Source organism: Oenanthe melanoleuca, chromosome 1, assembly GCF_029582105.1.
Source record: "Oenanthe melanoleuca isolate GR-GAL-2019-014 chromosome 1, OMel1.0, whole genome shotgun sequence".
In the NCBI taxonomy this organism is placed as follows: domain Eukaryota; kingdom Metazoa; phylum Chordata; class Aves; order Passeriformes; family Muscicapidae; genus Oenanthe; species Oenanthe melanoleuca.
This window is the reverse complement of record NC_079333.1, coordinates 49,651,678-49,672,793: the sequence shown is the minus strand read 5'-3', so window position 1 is coordinate 49,672,793 and position 21,116 is coordinate 49,651,678. Positions and strand designations below refer to the sequence as shown.

The 21,116-nt window shown below is 37.2% G+C and overlaps 1 protein-coding gene across 1 annotated transcript in view; it reads left to right on the top strand.

The window, feature by feature from the left end:
* The window catches only part of TRPC4 (transient receptor potential cation channel subfamily C member 4), a 130,511-nt gene that overhangs the window by 68,950 nt on the left and 40,445 nt on the right, over window positions 1-21,116 (top strand). The window contains exon 3 of the mRNA XM_056488019.1: window positions 133-651. Within this exon, the coding sequence (XP_056343994.1) occupies window positions 133-651 (519 nt within the window). The remainder of the gene's footprint in view (window positions 1-132; window positions 652-21,116) is intronic.

Sequence of the window (21,116 nt, the reverse complement as noted above, 5' to 3'; positions counted from 1 at the left end):
TTTCCTTCAACTCTGGACAGAAATGAAGATCCATCAGTAAGTGGATGGTAAATGGCAAACCATTTGTAGCTAAATTTTCTGTAAGTCTTGTTCAACGAGAATGCCTGTAAGGATTTTTACCTTCTTTCACAGGTGCCACCAGTGCTTCTGGACAAGCAGTTTTCAGAGTTTACGCCGGACATCACGCCTATCATTCTGGCTGCCCACACCAACAACTACGAGATCATAAAGCTGCTGGTGCAGAAGGGGGTGTCCGTGCCGCGGCCACACGAGGTGCGCTGCAACTGCGTCGAGTGCGTCTCCAGCTCGGACGTGGACAGCCTCCGCCACTCTCGGTCCAGACTCAATATCTACAAGGCTCTGGCCAGCCCATCCCTCATTGCTTTGTCCAGTGAGGATCCTTTCCTTACCGCTTTTCAGCTGAGCTGGGAGCTGCAGGAGCTGAGCAAAGTCGAAAACGAGTTTAAGTCGGAGTATGAGGAACTGTCGCGGCAATGCAAGCAATTTGCAAAAGATCTCCTGGATCAGACACGGAGTTCCAGGGAATTGGAAATTATTCTTAATTACAGAGATGATAATAGCTTGATAGAAGAACAAAGTGGTAATGATCTTGCAAGATTGAAACTGGCAATTAAGTACCGTCAGAAAGAGGTGAGTGTGCTGGAGAATATTTAAGCGTATTCAGTAGTAGTAATGTGATAGATAAGAGCCTGAAATACATCCTTTTAACTGAGACAAATTTCTGCTTATCTTTTTTTTTTGTTCTACTAGTTTTCTGCTCTTTTTATAGGTTTAATTAGATGAATTTGAACAGTTGTTACAGTTTGATAGTATCAGAATTTAAAATGTTCTCTTCTAGCATAGATTCTGTGAACTTTTTTCTCTTATACCTGAATAGATGTAATTTCAGTAGTTGTGCTCTGAAGTGCCCTTCCATAATAGGATGAGAAAAATATAAAGCATACTTTAAATTAACTTGAACCATGTCTGACAGAAAAAGGCAGCTAGTGTTTAAACATCCTAGAGGCACTTCTGTAGAGAGGTTTCTTCAAAAAACAAAAAGTTTAATAAACAGAAGTCTACTAATAGCCATGCAAGACTCCCAGAAATGTTGACATTCAGATTCTCTTTCACAAAGCATTTAAAATGGAATTACCTGGGTATTGGTGTCCATGGCAGTTAAAAATTAATACATTTGCTTCACCAATGTGTACATTCAGTTGGAACCAGAGGATGTCTGCATATCTTTTTAAAAGTACTCCAGTTCTTTTGTGCAATCAAAAGCAAAAGAAGCAAGATACAAAAATGAGTTGGGAAAACAGTTTCCATGATACTTCCAAACCTTCACCTAAACCCTGCACATCATCATGTCAGAATATGCTGTATTATCTTATTAGGAAACAGTACATTCCAAGCTGAACTATGGAAGTTTATAGGCAAGGCAAATGTAAGTGTATAGTATTTGTTCATATTTGCTAGAGCAAATGCTTAAGAAACCTCTGTGTTAAATTGAGCTAGTCTGTCTATCTCTACTGAATCTCTATTCTGCAAAATATGATAGTAAATGTGTTATTAAGTATGTAAGAAAGGGTTGTAGAAATAATAAGCAAACATTTAATGATTCTTTTGCTAATTTGAAATACGATTTAGTCATCCTAAGAAGCTGCCATGGAGGTAGGGAACTACTGAAGTACTGATGGAAGAAAACCTCAATTGGACTCTGACTTCATAAGTCTTCTAATAAGCATTTTTTCCTTTGGGAAGCGTATTGCATCATTTTATATTTTATAGAGTAATGTTTCAGGCAACATATTCACTGCCTTCATAAATTATTTTCAAATCATACTTTGCTGGATTTAACAACCAGTATTTATTATTTCTTAAAATGCCAATCCTGTCTTACAATCATTTAAGAAACTGAAGCTTGGACTTCTGTTTTCTCAAGGATTCATGCATTGAATTAAATTCTGATCTCTTATTGTTTGTTTGTATGTTTTTAAACCTGAACACAAAGCTTGAATTTTCTTAATTTGAGATAGAGACAGTGATAGGCATATGTAGAGTGAAATGTTTTTTATAGTTGCATCTGATTGCTGTGCCTAATTAAGTTGCAGTAATATAGCTGATTATATAATTTATTCCTCATAATAGAAAACATTAGGCCGTACTGATTTAGTGAAACAATTCCAAATCAGTGGATATTTTATATTTTACACACATTTTTCATTTCTATAAATATTTCCCACTGTCCCTACCATTTGTGAAATCAAGGTTTACTAAATGTGTTCCAAAATGTATTCCTTACTGGTTGCTGAAATGAGCAGTAGCCTCTGTAACTGTTCAGTTATTTTATTTCTGATTATTACTCCAGTATTCTGGTAGGTGCAGCTCTAAGATCAAGAAACTTACCTGAGGCATAACAATTGCTTGTTTCTATTTCTGGTGTTAAGGATGTTAAGGAGACAACCTCTAGCTGAATCCAGCAGCCTCCAGGGTCAGAATCCTCTAGGATTCTTTCAGCTTGGGCACTGGAAGCCAGCCAGGAGCTCTTGTCAGTACAGTATTTTAGGCAATGTATTCACTGCTTTTATAAATTATTTTCAGATGGTACTCCTCCAAAGTTAACAATGATTATTGCTGTTTCTTTAAATGCTCCCCTCTGCCCCAAAACAAAGCAGCAAAACAGATAAGAATGGATTGACTTCCCCTCTTACCTTAAAACCCATCCCTAACATCTCAACCTTTATTCATGCTATTAGCAACACCATATTGAAGCTGAGGTCAGAGCTCCACAAGTAAGAAATCAGGTCTGGCTGTCCAGAATTTCCAGTCTCCGTCCAAAAATTGCAGCTGTAAGTGGCAGAATAATGACAAGTGTTTCCTTTTACATTGTTTTTTATTATTAGGTGCTCTGAAGTTAAGTATTACTTTTTTCCTTTCAAGTTGAAAATAATACTAAAAATTATTCACAGTAACTCCTTTTGTCATTTTAAGCAAGCAAACATGAAACATATTAGATCTAAGTCTCATAAAGAGGTGATGTAGGCTTTGGATAATATATCTTGGTTTAATCTCAAGACACAGAATGGTGTGGAACAGCAGACTGAGGGTACCTGTAGAAGCAAACAAGTGGATGGTGAAAAATTTTGATTGTGTAAAGAAATTCAAATTGCCAAACACGAGTAAAGAAAGTTACCAAGCTCAGAGTTTTTGAGGACTTTCCAAAATGACATGATGTAGATCTAGAAATGCCTTGTAATGAACAGAGAAAGTCTCTTGAAATTCATGTGGTTAAGCATGAGCTTTCTGTAGTGGTCTGCAAACCCCTGGTATCACCCTCTGTTTGTGGAAATTGAGAAAGAGTGTTTGTCTTCAGAGCTCTTAATGTTCTTAACTTTGCTGCTGAAGTGGGCCTTCCACAAACCAAGAACTTTATGCCAGTTGGATTTGAGGTTCTCCACAGTGAAAGTTTCTCATCTCTGCATTTCCATTCCTTTCACACTTGCCATAATACTGGGATTCTCATTCATGTGCTGTCAAAAGGCATCTCAGTGATATTGATTCTCAGCCCATGGAGTCAGTCAGAGGTAACCTACTGTGTATTATCAACAGAGACACTTATCTGGTAAAATCATCAATCTTCTTTGTTAATGACTAATGAGGTTAAAAGATTTATAGTCTCAAACTTAGCTTGCAGGACAATGTCTGGAAAGACTGGATAATATCTGTTGAGAGTTATGGGGCAGAACCAGGAGAGTATCTGCCCAAGTATGTGGGGCTTTTTAGCATAGCACATGGGACAGATCATCCAAGGTGCAATTTTTTTTTTTTTTTTTTGCATCACTGGTGCTGTTTGGCTGTAAGCAAAGATGTTGCTGAAGCTTGTGGTGCCTGTTTCTGATACTTACTGTTGCCTGAGCAGCAACCAGCAACAAACAAGAGAGGTTTCCAGAGGTCACACAGGCACCCTGCACTGGGCACAGACATTTTGTTGTCCAATGACATTGCTGTTTAATATTGTCTCGAGTAAGGGAGAGTTTGGTTTTATGAAGGCTGCCAAAAGTTCATTTGGTAGATTCTAAGCACACAATGAGCAGTGAGAAATAAGCTTCCCTGGTTTCTAAACCAAATGAAAATGTTATCTGAATTAACTTCAGCTCCACATAAGGATGTAGAAGGCAAATCCCAAAGCCTGTATGTGGTTCACAAGCAAATCTGGGTTCAAGTTAATTGCAAACCTCTGGTGCAGCAATACAGTTAAGTAGAAGAGAATAGTAGCTCTCTTTATTGATTAGTAGATAGTCATCTTTTCCACTCATTGAAAAATGTGTGTTTTCTTTCATATACATCCAGAGTTTTTAACAGAGGTATCACAACAAGATCCCAGTCTCTCTCACTGTTCATTTAACTTTGTTTTAGCTTTATTTAGGTGTTAAGCACATAACTGCAAAAATGTGAAAAATTGCTTACTACAATGCTTGCTAATTTTCTCTTACATGGGAAATAAAGAAGAGGAGATTAATAGGCTGAATCAATATCATCTGGTTTCACCTTAGTGCAATTTAAATACTTACACTAGTCATTTATATCACTGTTTAATTTTTGCCTCATGCTAAATGTCCCATTTCATTTAAGCTATAGCTGTAGAAGCTCAAATACGAGAACAGAATGAGGTTATAATTATTGGTAGTACTGTCTCATTTTGCTTTGTTATTAGACATTCTCATAGCAACAGAGAAGAAATAGGAATTTTCAAGTGTATAACTGTTGAGCTTTTCTCTCTCACTTCTCAAATGAATGAACACTGGATGGTTTGGATGTGGTTTGCTTTTTTCTTTTTTTTATCTTTTCCATCCTTAGACTATGCTGATCATCTTTCTCTCCCTCAACAAATACACAATCTCTGGTAAATTTGGAATACCTTGTACTGTAAATAGGATATGAATAGGTCAAATTCTCCACATTTCAAGTTAGCAGTCTGGAAAGATTTAATAAGCTCTGTTCTGCTTTTATCTTTAAAAACCTAAAGTAAATGTGTAGTTTATCTAGCCACCATCCAGTGTTATGTGTCATGTTGAGACCTATCTAAAGAAGCCAGAACTAAGTTTTCTGATGTTTTCCTGGTCCTGAATTAACTTTTTAAAAGGTATGATTAAAACAAACCTAAGTTTTGATTTCTCTCCCCGTTTACTAGGCATGCAGCTGCTTAACTACTAAAACTCTCTCAAATACCTCTAGTTGGACCTCTAGATGCTCTCTCTTCCCAGGGGCAGGACCAGTTTTCCTGAGTTGTGAGCAGCAGTGGAATATGTACTAGCAAAGGGCAGAGTGAAAAAGGAAGTGGGTTTAATAATTTGATGTATTTAAAGAATTAACAAGAGTGCAGGCCTTATTAGAAAGAATTTCAGGGAAAATGTGTCAGGGAAATCAGCTTCAAACTCAATTAAATATTAAATACCATGATATGATATTCAGATCTCAGGGATCAATTCATGTTTTCTAGGAAAGTGATGCTGCAGAATGAAAAAAAAATTGTTTGGTTTTGATAATAAAAACCATCTGTTTGCTTCTGCTCAAAAGAGGACTTTTTAAAAAGAATCATCAGTTCTTCCTAGTTTTCTATGCAAAAATACAGCCTCAGTGAAATGAAAATGTTTCAAAATAATGTCAAAAATTCAGTGAAATTTTCAATGAAAACATGCTTAATCATTTCAAATCTGTTATTTCATGTCAGTATCTAAACACTTCATTTAAATGAAATAAAGGATTTTGCTTGTCTGCAGTGACTTCTAAATCCACTTGGACTTTAACATGTTTGCCAGTTAGATTCTTGTAGCTAATATCATCCATATCATATTATTACAAAAGCCAGTATAGGCATGATAGAAATCAGGAATTATTGCTTCTCAAAACTATTTTGGCAATTCCTAGAGAAAATAATTTTAAACTACTGAAATGAAAAGTTGCTATGTTATTAGTAATGTTTTAATATTTAATTATAACGAATTTCTCATTAGAAGTCTTTCAGATGCAAAACTATGAATTACTGACTCTAAGTAGGAATGACTTTGGAAAAACAACATATTAAGAATTGTTCTGTGTTTAAAATTAACCCACACCTGAAACATAAGCAGAAGCAGAGCAGCCATGTGTAGCAAGTCACTGTGTATATGAATATTTGTCAGAAGGCTGCAAAGGTGCACTCAGAAGTCTCCATGTAAAAAATAACAAAACCTCACAAAAACCAGACTCTGATAATATTTGGACATTTTTGACACCAAAGGAAGATATGTTTAGTCTATGAATTGCATAAGTGAGAGGAGTGATATATACACGTTTGGGTCCACGTCTCCAGAAGATCCATTTCTGCAGACTCTCAGCTATAATACTCAAAAAATTTGATAAACATTTTTCCAGGCAAGAGTCAGGTACTCTAAACCAGGTCGTATGCTTGCTTTGTAAATCATGTAGAAGTCTCTGTGTTTATAGATAAGAAGCCCACAGATTGTTAAATAGTATGAATTAGATGAGTAGATTATCTGCTACACATACAAAGTCTTCTTCTACTTGGTTACAGAATCCTTTCAGTTGGAAAACAACTTTAATTCCAATGATAACCCAGCTCTGCTGAGTCCACCACTAAACCATGTCCCTCAGTGTCATACATAGATGTCTTTTAAATGCTTCCAGGGATGGTGGCTCAACCATTTCCCTGGGCATCCTGTTCCAGTTCTTGACTACCCTTTTGGTGAAGAAATTTTTCCCAACATCTAATCTAAACCTCCCCAGTGCAACTTGAGGTCATTCCCTCTCATTCTATCACTTGGGAGTAGAGACTGACCCCACCTCACCACAACCTCATGTCTCCAGGCTAAACACCCTCAGCCCCCTCAGCTGCTCCTCACAGGACTTGTGCTCCAGACCCTTCTCCTGCTCCACTGCCCTTCTCTGGACACACTCCAGCCCCTCAGTGTCCTTCTTGTAATGAGGGTACCCTCATCCAAATCATTGATAAACATATTAAACAGGGCTGTCCCCAACACTGAGCACTGGGGTCACCACTAGTGACCAGCAACCAACTGGATGCAATTCAATTCACCACCATTCTTTGGGCCCAGTCATCAGAACAGTTTTTTAAGCCATGAAGGGTATTCCCTTCAGGCCTTCCAGTTTCTCCAGGAGGAATGCTGTGGGAAATGGTGTCAAAAGCTTCACGAAAGTCCAGGTGGCAAATAGCAAGAGCCTTCCCTCATTCAGGTCACCTGCTTATAAGAAAATCAATTACTCAAGCAGGACTAAATGAAGTGTAGGTGTCCCTGTGAAAGGTGTCCTTATTGCTGCTAGGAAAAAAATGTTCTTAAATCACAGGGAACACATCTGCTTAATACAGCATTTAGTTGTGGTGAAACATTTTCCTAGAGTATGTGAACAAATTCCTTTTACAGTCAACAGACAGAGGTATGCACAGAGGGAGATCCTGTCTGTTCAAGATAAGACATCTAAGTTCATTCCAGAGACATCTCTCTCTGCTTCTGTGGCTGGGTAAGGAAACTGTGCTTCATTTAGAAGAATGACTTCACTAGGCATTGAAAATGTAGAAGCAAGTTAGGCAATTTACTGCATCAACTGCAGTTTCTGTGTGTCAAAAGAGACTTTGAATTCTGGAGGCTCTGGGCCCACGTAAAAGGAAATTAATTTCAGCAGTAATTAATTAATGATGTCTCAGAAGGCACCACTAACCTTTAAATGCTATATGCTACACATAGGTTACAATCCTCTCATCACAGTTCTAGTTAAACTATTCATGAACTAAGATCAGCATCTTTTTATTTCATTTCAAACACTTGATTGAAGTAATTAACTCAAAGAGGAAACTTTCTGTTAATGAAGTACAATGGAAATCTCTCATTTCAATTCCTTTTCTGCATCTCCATTATAAGAAATGATGCTGGGATATCTGCCTCAAACAGGATAAACTGTAGTGCAAATCCCTAATCTTCTGTTGAGACTGGCAGCAGCAGAAGTTGGTTTGAAGGAGTCCCTGCTAATTCACCTACAAGCTTCTCTACAAACCTGGGGTAGATTTAGGACCACGTCCCAAAGTGTCTGTCCTTCTGTCCAAGAACTAACTAATCCATGCCTGTGCTAGATTTAACTGGCTTAAAATGAAAGTGACTTCTTGACTGAGGCACATTTGAGTGGGCTGACACTGAAGCTGCTGCAGCCTGCTGCAGTGCAATTTTTTCCACTGTCTGACTCTCTCCATGGAGGGTTTATTGAACAATTAAGCAAAATTTGGCTTTTGTCCTGTCCATTCTTTTAATCTATCTTCTCTTTTTTCTTCCTGATGTCCTCAGAGAAATCTTCACTTCCTTCCTTACCCCTTTTTTGATTAGTGTAAGCCTTAGCTATCAAGATTGAAATAGCAAACAGTGTCTTCATCCATTGCCTCCATCAATACGTGCACCCATTGTCAAACAAAAAGTTATGAGAAAACAAATGCTCATTATGTAAACTCACTTTTGTGCCTCTAAAGAGATCAGATCTATATATATAGTCAGTTGAGTAGAGAATATTACTTTCTCAACTTTCCAGCTCCAGAAACTAATGTAGAAAAATTAGGTGAGATGTTTAATATGGCAGCGGTTTGACAAAGTGGAACTTGGATTTTGAAAGTCATATAAGGTTCAATTTTGAGTGCTGGCATTTGAACTTCTAGGATATTTTTCAAAGAGGAAGGAAAATGTTTATACAAAACTATCAACAAGTCCTCTTAGCACAGACAGTTGGCTTTATTCTATAAATAATAGGATCGTATTCTTCAGGGTTGAAATATGTTGATTCTTGAGATATTTTACAAAAATAAGACATTTTAGGAAAAGATTTCAAGAAATTGAAAACTTTTTTATTATGGAGAGAATAGTCTCACTTGCTGGTGGGCACTTGCAAACTGGCAAGGACTTGACAAGGAAAGATTTTGCAGAATGTTTTGGGGAACAGGGAAAAGCCAAGGTGAATACATAGGAATAAGAGAAGAAAGAAATCTAAGAGCTGAATATCATCTGCCATGTTCTTTATTACATCAAATCATGGCTTTTATTATTTGAGTGTGCTTTATTCCTGAGTAGTGTTGGATAAATGTGAGGGTCTTTAGCATCTGTGGGAGAGAAAGACCAATGCAGATCTTCAGAAAGTAGAAATTGCTGAAGGTCTAAAAAGTGCAAAATGTCTATGCTGTGTTGGTCAAGTACAAGGTTTGACATGTTAGGTTTTTTAGGTGGATGAAGAGAACATGTTTTACTCTGCATAAAAGACAATAATGTTTGAGCATCAGGGTAATGCAGTTGTTTAAGTTAGAGATTGTTCTAAATAGCTGACCTTAAGGGCTTTATTAGCAACCCTGTTACAGTTCACAAAAGGACCTGACTGGGTTACATGGCTTTTGACATTAAGACATTAAGCTGAAAGTGTAATATCATGTAAAAAAGGTTTGACACATTATTAATAAAATTAGTTCAAGCATTTGTTTCAGACTTATTAATAGCACACAGAAAGAAACCAGAAATAGCCATTTCTGCAGTGTGCTTGTGCTGTGAGTTCCTGACTCATTCCACATAACCTCAGGTATTTAACTCTGTTACCTGTGTCAGCAGCCCAGCCTTGGGTTCCTTCATCATTGATGGGAAGAGACAGACATTTCCAGACAACTCAGGCCATCCAAGAACAAAATAATTTTTTTCACTACCTGTGTTGCTTACAATTATTGTAAAGGTGACAAGGGACAACTAGATGTGTTATGCAGGCTAAAAAGAAATGCATATAATTTCTGGAAGGTAACGAACAGTGGCAATTTTTTGGTCTTGATACTCTGTTTCTCTGAGACCCAGAAAAGGCCCTTAAGCTGAAATTATGAACTTGTTTTTAGGAATTCCTTCCAGTGCATTGTGTGATCTAAGGGTCTGCCTGGAGAAGTAAGCATGATTCAAAGCTACATTTCAGAGTTTTGGTCTGAGGGAAAAATCCTCAATTTTACATAAAGATTCTGAAAATTGGATGTAAAGTTTTGCAAGAGAGAACTGTTAGAGTTATGACAATCTGAAAGGTTGCACTTGTGTTAAGACACTTCATCATTATTTCCAATTCTGAAACCTCTAGTTATTTCATTCAAAATCAGTCAAATTCCAGAAATAAAGGATAAAGCTTTTATAGACACTGAAAAAATCCTTTCTTTCACTGCATATGGCCCTATTCTCAATAAAAATATTTTAGTCAAATCACATTAAAGGCAAGTAGCATAATAGCACTTAAATGAGGAGAAATAATCATCGTAAATTAAGGTTATGTCTTCCTGGCTGTGAAAAAATCCTTTGTTCTGTACTAAACCCTGGCAAAAGTAGCCTGGCAAGAGGAGCACTTTTCAGGCTGATCTTTCCAGGTATGATGTGCAAATCACACTGCACAGGTGATGGTTAAACAAGTAAATACTGAAGGCTGTGTTGGTTTGGGATTGGTTTGGGTCTTGCTTTTCTGGTGCACCTTTCAGCTGTAGTAAACACACTTATTGTGGTTTCACCCCACCTGACCAGTAAGCACCACACAACTGCTTGTTCACTCTCCCCCAGTGGTATGGGGGAGAAAATCAGAAGAGTAAAATTGAGAAAACTCATGGGTTATTTAAACAAAGGCAGTTTAATAACTAAAGCAGAAGCCAACCATGCAGGCAAAGCAAAAGAAGGAGCTCACTCCCTGCTGAGGTCCCTTCTAGATTGGGTTTTCTGTGATCTGATGACAGGAACTGGGGCAACAGATGCACTGTTGCCAGTGTGCTTGGAAGTCTCTGTCATCCAGTGTGCAGAGGATGACACATACTCCCTTCTCCTGTGGTATTCAGGAATCTGGAAACCTTAGTCTTTCTCATATGTGTTTGCCAATAAATAGCCTGCCATCTCTGCTGAAAGCATAAAGACTCTAAATAGATTTTAAGGGTACAGAAATGGTATTTTTATTCTTATTAATATTGCAGCAGTACTCCAGGGATATTTAATTTCCCAAGTAGCTCAATGAGTTTGAAGTAATCAAGCAATATGAATTTTCAAGTGATTGAGGAAGGAAAAGGTGGATCCCTGTAAAATTTTTTATTGCATCAGAAGATAGAATGTCAAAGTGTTCAGTTTACAGATATTCTTTTCACAGGAACAAAACACAAATACTTACATTAGAAAAAAGTAGCAAAACCAGCAATATAAGTAAACAATTAACTATTTAGCAAATTTACATATTCTTCTTATACCAAGTTTTCAACAGATATGATGCTTCACTTCAAAGCATTTAGGTGAAAATTATTATCCCATAATTTTCAAAAAGAAAATGAAGGAATGGAAGTTCCCTTTCTTATTGCTTTCCTGCCTTCACAAATGCAGTAACTGACACAAAATTGACCCATCCTAATGCTGCCAATATAAATACTCTGCCAATAAAAATATAAATATTATTCTCTCAGCCTTGGGTCCTTTGGCTATCTATCCTCCCTGTTTCCATTGAAAAACTGGGGTTTGTAACAAGTTTAGCAAACTCAGTACTTTAGGGAAAGAAAAGCATTTTCCCAAAGCAGTAGTGATAATTCATCTGCCATCAAGTCTTCTTTTCCAAAGAGAACTTGAGATTTTACCTTGGTGAGCTGTCAAGGTTAGAGAATTAAGGGGTTTGTGTGTCAGATCCCTTGCTGGAGTTTCTAAAAGTCCCCAGAGAAAAACACTAATGTTGGCTTATCTTAGTATGAAGCACTAAAGGAACTCACAGTTAAATCTTAGAGAGTGCTGCAGCTGTTTCCCTGCACAATTACAATGTAATTGACTGTACAGTTTTGTTATGGAGTTTTTTGGCTGCCATTCCTGCCAACATCTCACTGAAGCATTTGGATGCTGAAGAAATCACCGTTTTGTGTGGCTAGAGGCTGAATTTGGGAGAGCTGTGGATTCTGTCAGGGTTGGTACTAACTGGCTCAGAGGGGGCAGCAGTAAGTGATAAATTGAGTAAGTAATAAGATCGAGGTGGAGTCTCACCACCACAATCTCAGCAATTTGTGTGTTTTGGGTGTAAATTTAAAAGGGTTGTGTGGTAAAGATGAGGTTTTGCTTCCTGACTACAGTTTTGATGGCATTAGTATAAGGCCTTTACAGATGTAGGCTGGATTTTGTGGAGTAAAATATGGCTGAAGATGACATTAGCTCAGGAGGCATCACCAGAATGTCCTCTGTGGACCACAGCAGAAGTCTTCAACCCAGCTGATTTTGTTAAAGCCTATATGTTATATGTAGGATGATCAAGGTACTCATGTGATCTAAATTTAAATTGTATGTCACATAGAAACTTCAGAGGTTTTTGTGTGTTTACTTGGGCTTTTTCCTCTGTATTCACTTATATCTTATTAAACAATAAATTTCTTTATTCTTAATTGTAATGTATCACTATTTTCAAATAAATTTTGGTTTAAAGAATCATGCTTTCATGCATCTGATCAGGAAACATAATAGAAGAGTGAAAAAAAAGCAAAAGAAGATATTTCTTCAGAGTTCTAGTATCTTTCACAAGAATTAAAGAGCAGCTCTTTCTTAGAAATGTATCTTTTATGATATGCTGGAGCACAGGCCAGGGCATGTGTGTCATACAGGCAGTGACAATGCCCTATGAAGTATATTTCCCTGACAGTGAACAAATTGCCTTTGATTTGTCAAGGAAGAATGTACCCTCAAACCTTCAGGGACTAAAACAACCTTTGTTTATATCCTTTCACATCTGTCTCTTCCACCTCTAGCTTTTAAAAAGTGGTCATTTTCTTCCAAACTTTAAAAGAAAACAAATTCTTTTACCTGGTAGTACAAGCTGATGTATTATGCCCTATGTCCATAAGAGAATGCTCTGGAATCTGGTCAAACAAAAGCATCCCCTGAGTCATCCAGTTACTGGAAGCATGCAATAAGTTCTAGAAACACCAGTCTAACACAGAAATATATAATGTAAATCAATAAAATATTGAGTGAAGAACTCAGATTACTGAGTGATGCTAAGGGATTTGTGTGCAGACTTCAAAAAGTTGCAGATTTGCCTTGCACAGACCTGTCTGGAGAAATAAAAAATGGAACCAGTCAAGAGACAGCAGGTGGTGGGGATGACTAGGGTCAAATACTCAGTCACTGATTTCTTTAGTGTAGATGAGGCCTGAACATCCTTAAAAGTGATGCTCATGTAATTCTCAATTAAAATGGGCTCTTCATTGATTCCTTCGTCACTCTGGCTCTTCAGCATGAAAGAAAGCAGCAATGTTCAGACATCTTTACAGCAACAGTGAGAGTAACTCCAGGGTTTTATTTGAGATACCAAACTCTAATGTTTTGCCACAAATTGCAGAGCTTCATAAGATGAAAGGACTATCCAAGGACTGTAATTATTTATCCAGGCTGGGAGATGCTGGGTACACAGATTTTCATTAACGGCTGTAGTAGTTATCTTCCTGTTACATGAAAGCACAGTATTTCTTAGGTCTGTTCACAAGACAAGGTAATTTTCTTCAACCACAACCCATTCTTAGGTGTAAAAGAGCTTTTGGAAAGCAAGGCTTTGGAACAAGCAATTATAATCCCCTGAAATAGTTTCCAAGATTAATATTCAGTGTTTGAACTGCAGAAGCTGCACACGGCTGTACTTGGTGGATAAAACTAACTCTCTGTTAGACACTCACATGCATTTCTCCTGAAAATGGTCTTGGAATAATGCTCACTGAGCATCCTTGCCAAAGACTTAACAATTCAGTTTAGTCTTTGTGCAGGAACTGGGTGATTAATCTGATTTCTCAGCCCTCAACATTCTTAGATAAAAACACAGCCAAGTTAAACAAGAGGAACCTAAAGATAAAAAGCATTAAAGTATTTGAAGAGAAAGAAAAGCAGATAAAGTGACTATATACATTCTGTTCCTAAGTAAGCCAGATCTACACATGGAGAACTTTCAACAGAAAAATATGCTATTTATTGCTTTATTTAGCTTGAATGCCTTTGAAATCAGTCTGTTTTTATTTTTCCCTTATCCCTCTAATTTTGTATTCAATCAGACTTCAAATGAGTGTTATGCTTTCCAGGAACTGGATTCCCACTGATTTTGGGAAACTTTGGCCTCTTCAGTTCCACACAAGCTTCACATCATAAACAGTCACTTCTAAAGAAACTGGGAAACCTTGGAGTTCAACTCCCTTATCTCTTGGCTAGAACTATACAAGCATGGAGTCAAGAACAGTTATGCTTAATATCCATTTTTGACATAAGGATGCAGGATGGCAACTCATAAAGCTAAGCTAAGAGAGTGAAATCTAAATTTGGCTGGTGCTAATGGGAGGTGATTACCATTGTTTTTACAGAAAATATTAAATAGTGCAACAAAATATCACTGATCCAAGGTTTCTCTTCACAGAAACAGAGCCTGAAAATTAAGAAAAGGTATTAAAAATTTTGCATTCAGATTTCTTTCAAATAACTCAATATCCTGCTGCAATCTGAAAGTACAGTCGAAAAAGGAAAGTGGAACTAAGAATTACTCTCTATCTTGTTTTGGCCTCTGCAACAAGCTGAGCAAATGAGGAACAGAGTGGTCTCCAGTGATGCCAACAGAAATTCTCACATGAGCAGGCAATGCCCAGAGGAAGAATCTAGCTGTTCTGGTTGCTTTCCTACCCGTCCCTCAATCAAAGCTTTTCTTAGATAATTTTTCTCCAGTTAAACTCTCACTGTGTTCTGTGCTTTAGCTGCTTTCAACATATTTGCAGCTCCCTTATGAATTTTGAAAGGCTGGTTTATTAATTTGTAACTTTTCCTCCTGGCGAAATGGCAGCTACAAGAGTAGATAAAGTGGTAGAATGTTCTGGATGTGAGGGAACTCACTGGATCTGTCACACAGTGGGACTATAACTGACTTGGATCCTAACCCCTTCTGGCTGACCAGCTAATGCTTGGAGACCTTACCAATACGGGACACAAAACCCTCCTGAATGCAAGAAAATCAGTCATAGAATGATTTGGGCTGGGAAGGAGCTTTAATTGCTAATTTCTCAGTGGTCCAGAGGTGTGGGGTTTTCTCTTTACATTCCCTGCGTTGCCATATGAAGTTTTTTAGAATACATATTGATTTTGGTCTTATAAAATGAACGTGAACTTCTGAGATTATAAACAAAACATGTTTATAGTCTCAATATATTGAGTGTTAGAATGAATACTGAGAGAATGATCAGCCACTATTTCTATTCTCTTGTGAGGCAGTGCACTTTGTAGAAACTATTGGTACAGACAGGAAATATACAGAGGTATATGAAGAGTGCCTTGGGAGTAATAGGGTTGAAATGTTAGAGATTTAAGCAAATACCTGCCCAGTCATATTTATCTTCTTGCCTACTGGTGGCCCCAGGTGCTTTCTGCAAAGTTACTCCCTAGACCATGAATTCTAGCTTGCACTGTTGCACAGGGTTATTCTGTCCCAAATGCAGGACTTTATGTAGAAATATCAATTTTATTTTTGCTTGCTATGGAAACATATGGTGTTTGGAAATGCACCAGCTAGGTGTGCAAAAACAGGGATCCAGTATAACAGAAGTAAGTTCATATTTTATTTTCTCTTTAGATACTTACAGGGCTTCTGTAATTGTTTTTCCCTGCGAAAACATCTTGAATTATGGTGGTTCTAACACTTGCCCAGAGTGGGAGTATTATACAAATAGAAGTATTATACAAACATCACAATTCTGAAGTTTTTGAGCTATTTCACACAATCATCCCAAAGCCCAATAACTGATTCATTTTCCCTTACCACTGGGAAGTCTAGCAAAGCTATTTATGCACAGCTGGTTCCTAACAACTGCATTCTAGTTTCAGTTGCTATTGTCTTTTCTGAGCAATTAATCAGAATCACTGCAATTATAGATAAGTCCTGACTTATTTAATAGATATTTAATAGTTTTTTTTTCTGTACTGATTCATTTTATTGAGGAGTAATGAATCAAAGTAAGAGGTTCTGCTTGTATTGATGCAGCAAATGAGAAATTTAAAATACTCAAAGCTGCAATGTCATTAATCCTTACCAAAGCATTTCAGTTTTTACTTTTCTGTGTTTCCTTTTATTTTGTTTCCTTCCTCCTCATATTTGAAGGTACACAATATAATAATTAAAATAAAAACATCTGGAACTGCATTCTATTCTTGGTGAGAGGAATGTAAACGCTGGATTTTTTGCTGAAGGCATCTGTGCTGTGAATTTGCTCTTCTTTAGGGATCTGATGTGACTCAGGTTGCCCTGATTGTATACAAGGTGGTGTGTCCTGGTTTTGGCTGGGATAATGTTCTCCTTAGCAGCTGGTACAGTGCTGAGTTTTGGATTTCATATGAGTATAATGTTTTGTTGCTGCTGAGCAGTGCTCAGGACACTCAGTGTCCCATGCTCTGCCAGTGGGCAGGTGCACGAGAGGCTGGAGGGATCATGGCCAGGACAGGTGACCCAAACTGGCCAAAGGAATGTCCCACACCTTAGAATGCCATGCCCAGTGTATAAACTGGGGGAGGCTGGTCAGGGGTGGGGCCAACCTCTGCTCAGGGACGGGCTGGGCAGCACTCAGCTGTGGGTGGGCAACCACATTGTGCATCACCTGCACAATGGTTTTATTCCTCTCTCTCTTGGATTTTATTCCTCTCACTCTTCTTTTTTATCATTGTTGTTGTTGTTTTATACTTTTTTAATTCAATTGTTCGACTGTTCTTATTTCAACCCATGTTTTTTATCTTTTTCCAATTTTCCTCCCCAGGGTTTCTGGCCTGAGACAGAAAACTCTCAGTGTAACTACCCAAAGGAATCCAGAACACAGTCCCTAGCTTTTGGAAAGGATAAGAACTGATCTAGTCAATAACATTAAAGCATTTAGATTGCAATTAAAAGTTGTTTGTCTTAATGAAGCAGTCCTCACAGAGTAAGTGCTGAAATTCTCAAATGCAGCCTTTGGGGGAAGATATAGAAAAGAACATGCAGTGACATCTCTAAATGGAAAATCAATCTACCAAATTTAGGAGTCTTCTTAGTGATATTGGGACATGAATCTGTCATTAGTGCCAGTGCTTTTCACAACCAATAGATAGAAAATACTGACATGTAAATTTGAAGTTAAACTAAATAGAAGAGCTTAGATTTTCATTAAATATCTTCGTAAAGAAGATTTGTAAAATATGAAAAGTAAAGTATTCTAGAGAAAGAAAAAGCAATTTATCTTGAGTCTTGTCAAATGGGAGCACAGTCATTGAGAAGTGTGTGTGACAAAGCAGCAGACCTCAGAGCAAACCTTTCCTACCAGTGTGTCTGTAGTGGCAGTACAGCACAGCACAACAGAAAATCTGGCCATGACTTCAAAAAATATTAATAAGAAAGTTTATGATAAATGTTTTTGGCTGTTTCCTCTTCAAAAAAGTCTTTAACATTCACCTGTAATAGAATGTTATTAGAGATAGTTATTTGTGCTACAGCATAACTTACTTGTATATGTCAGAAAGGAAATAAATTTTCTTTGACAGCTTTCATTTCTGGATGGCAAATTACATCCTTTTTTATATAACATACTTAATCACCTATTGATGTCAGAATGAAAATTTAATTTGGACCTCAGATTTTGTTAGACTGCTTTTGTAAGTGTAAAAATGAGCACCTTGTTGCAAGTGAAGGATTTTCATATCTTTTTGCATTTTCTAATACGATGAAATATATACTTGAAGGTAAAATTGTGGTACAGTAAGGAGCTGACAACTTATTCTGATGATATATTATTTATAAAAGTATTTTTTCTTTAAAGACCATATATAGCTAAGAGTATGAGCTGCTATTTCTTCATCATTTCATTGACTGAGAGTATTCTTGCAAATCCAAACATCAGATTTAATCAGAAGTGAAAATTAAGTCCTGTGTTATGCATATGCTTGGATAGCACTATAATCAGGCTCTGTTATTGTTTATACCAGATTATTTTTTCTGGCACTGTGAATAATTTCTGTTTTTCAACGGTCTCAGGGAAGAGCCAATTCCCAGCATGACAACTAAGGGAGTGAATACCAGAACATTTTCAGATGGGCAGATTCTGTGAAGGAGCTAAAGATGTGAAATGGGCAGTAATCATATAGCAAAATCCCTTGTGTAATTACAAACTGCTGGAAGCTATTGGAAGTCATCATAATGTCAAAATATAAACTTGCTGATTGCTAATTATGTAGAGACAATGTCAAAGTCAAATAACAATACTGACAGTACAAAAGTGGCTCAAGAATAGTAAAAGAATACCTCCAATCTCTCCAATTAAGGAAGAAAATTATACTACAGTGAAAATATTTTGGCATAGGCAATGCAAAACTGGCAAATTAATGTCACAGTGTATTTCTGTTTATGCTAGTCACAAAATACTTGTGTAAAACAGTTTTAAAGATTTTTTTATCTCCAAGTTCATCAGGGGACTTATATGTCTACTTAGATTTAATACATGATCATCTTAGATGTAATGCCATCCATTTATACAGGAATTGTCCTATGCTGTAGCATGTCTTTCCACCATCCACCTTTACTCTTCCTTTCTAATAGGAAGGTTTCTAATGATTATAGTGTAAATGTGAGAATTTTGTCATTAAGGCTTTTTTCTTAATTTTCTCTGTAGAAAAGGGCTTTTCAGTGGATAAATTGAAAATGTTATAAGAATTTGGAATCAGTAATAAAATATATTATTCACAGATTAAATTACTTGATCTACTTAACAGTTTATTACCTGTGAGTAATGTCTGTGAGAGAGGCTGCATGGGCAACACTTACACTGAGTAAAAACCAGGAAGGTTTCCCTGCCCTCAGTTCCTCTATGCTCTCAAATATTTACTTATGAAGCATGAAAGCAACATCTTCCCTTCATTTCCTCTGGTCCTTCACAAGGACCAGAAGGGACAAACTCACCTTTTCTGTGCAGCTGAAGAGCAAGATTCTAGGGTTCACCACTGTGCACACTTTTCTTCCATCAGGTCTACCAATAGGTACAACTTTTCCCTGTTCAAAAGATTCCTTGGCTTCTTAGCTAATGTAATAAATGTAGCTATAACTATTGACCATATTTCACAGCATACAATGACAATCTCTCTGACACAAAAATTAAAGAAGTAGTCAAATCTGTGAGACATTTTTAATAATGTCATACAGTTCATTGATAAATTAAACTTCAAAAGAAGTTTCAGCAAGAGATTTAGGATAATTTTCGAAGTATCTGAAGAATATTGTGGATTGGTTCATAGGTAATGTTATATGGCAAATGAAGTTCAGAACCATAAAGAAAAGTTTTCAGTGAAGAGACAGATATTTTTGTTGTTTCAGAACATTGCTGACCAACATTGCCAATGTGTTGTTACATTAAAAACACACCAGCATGAAACTGGATATTTGGGGCTCTCAGAAATGCATTTTATCATCTGTAGATAAACACAGTGTTTTGTGTTTTCTGTGTTGTGTTTTCTGTTATAGACCTTTGCCTGAGGCACTAGGACTGCTTCCCTATTCATGCAGCTCTTTAAGTGCAGACATAGTATTTTATGTGCTTGCTCCATACAGTACCATACCATTAGCTGTTTCTTATGTATTTTGTGTCAAGCAAGTAATTTAAAGCACATTACCAAGGCTGCTCCCTCTGACTCCAGCCATAGCAAATGTATAATCCATGTAAGTGTTCTTCTGTAATCAGGGGATCCAACCAGTGCTAGAACTCACCTGTCACAGTCATATTATGAAGAAAAGTGATTGCTGATTTCTTATAAAACTTATTACATAAAAATTTGTCTTTTCAGTGTCTGAGATTTGAAAATTTTCTTACTAAAAACTTCCTGTGCCTCAGAACACCATCCTTGACACATGGTAGCTTAGCCACATAGTCCCAACACAATAAAATATAATATGGGTATTAGAAGACAAGAGGCATTTTTTAAAGCCTGCTCAGAAATGCTTTCTCTATTAGCACTGATAGTTTTGCATATTAATCTGTTTAAAGATTAGAACTAAGCAATGCAGTACCTACTCCATCGTGGAGCATCCTCCAGATGGTTCATTCAGCAAGGATGTTCTCCTGGCATGAGGTGCCACTGCATCAGTTCTGTCTGCCCAGTCCCAGGGCAGCCCAGTATTTGGACATTGGAAAAACTCCTGCTTTCTACTTAATTTTCTACACATTGAAAACAGGAAAATTAATTCCCTTTTAGCCATGTTTGACGAGGAGTAGGTCCCCTACATCTGTCACCAGCCTTTGCTAGCTGCTGGCAGCTGTTCCTTCACAAAGTTCCCCAACACTGTGAGGGTGGCCAAGAGTGTTTAGAAAGGGGCACAGGCAAGACTTAGGAACTGATTACTTAAGGTGACAGGATATGTAATGGGAAGGTGTGAAGAGGAGGAAGCCAACATGGACACAGCACTCTCTGGGGCAAAAAGAGAAAAATATTTTATTGAGGATTTTATTCTGTGAGTCACACTTCTTCACTACTCAAGCAAAGCACTAATCTGTACCTACTCCAGCTAATTAAGTTGGAAAATGTTTTAGAGAAAATAAACTTGGCAAAAACATAACTTTGAAACCATCTGCTCTGACCACATGCACTATTATTCCATACCTTTGTACCTTGAAAGAGACAACCTAGAACCTTGAAAATGCATTTTTCCTAATGGAGGAGTACACTCTGTTGCTCTTCTTTGAGGCTATTTTCAAGATCCTTACAGTAGGAGTAAATTTTCTTATCTTTCACAGCAGTCAGAGGCAGCTTCACTGCTGGTGTCTGGTAGGCAAATTTGTCTCTACTAAAGACTCTGACATTTCATTAATGTAAACCAGGTTGAATTAGGCTGAGGTAATCAATTCTGACAAGATCCAGACATATATAGAAAGATGCATGCTGACTCTCATTTCATTCCAATCTAAAGAACACTTTTTACCAGTAATAATCCCAGTGATTTTAGAAACCATTTGAGAAGTTACTTGTTCTTCATCCCCAAAGGAACTTGGCTCCTGTGGTTATAAGTATTATCAAAATAAT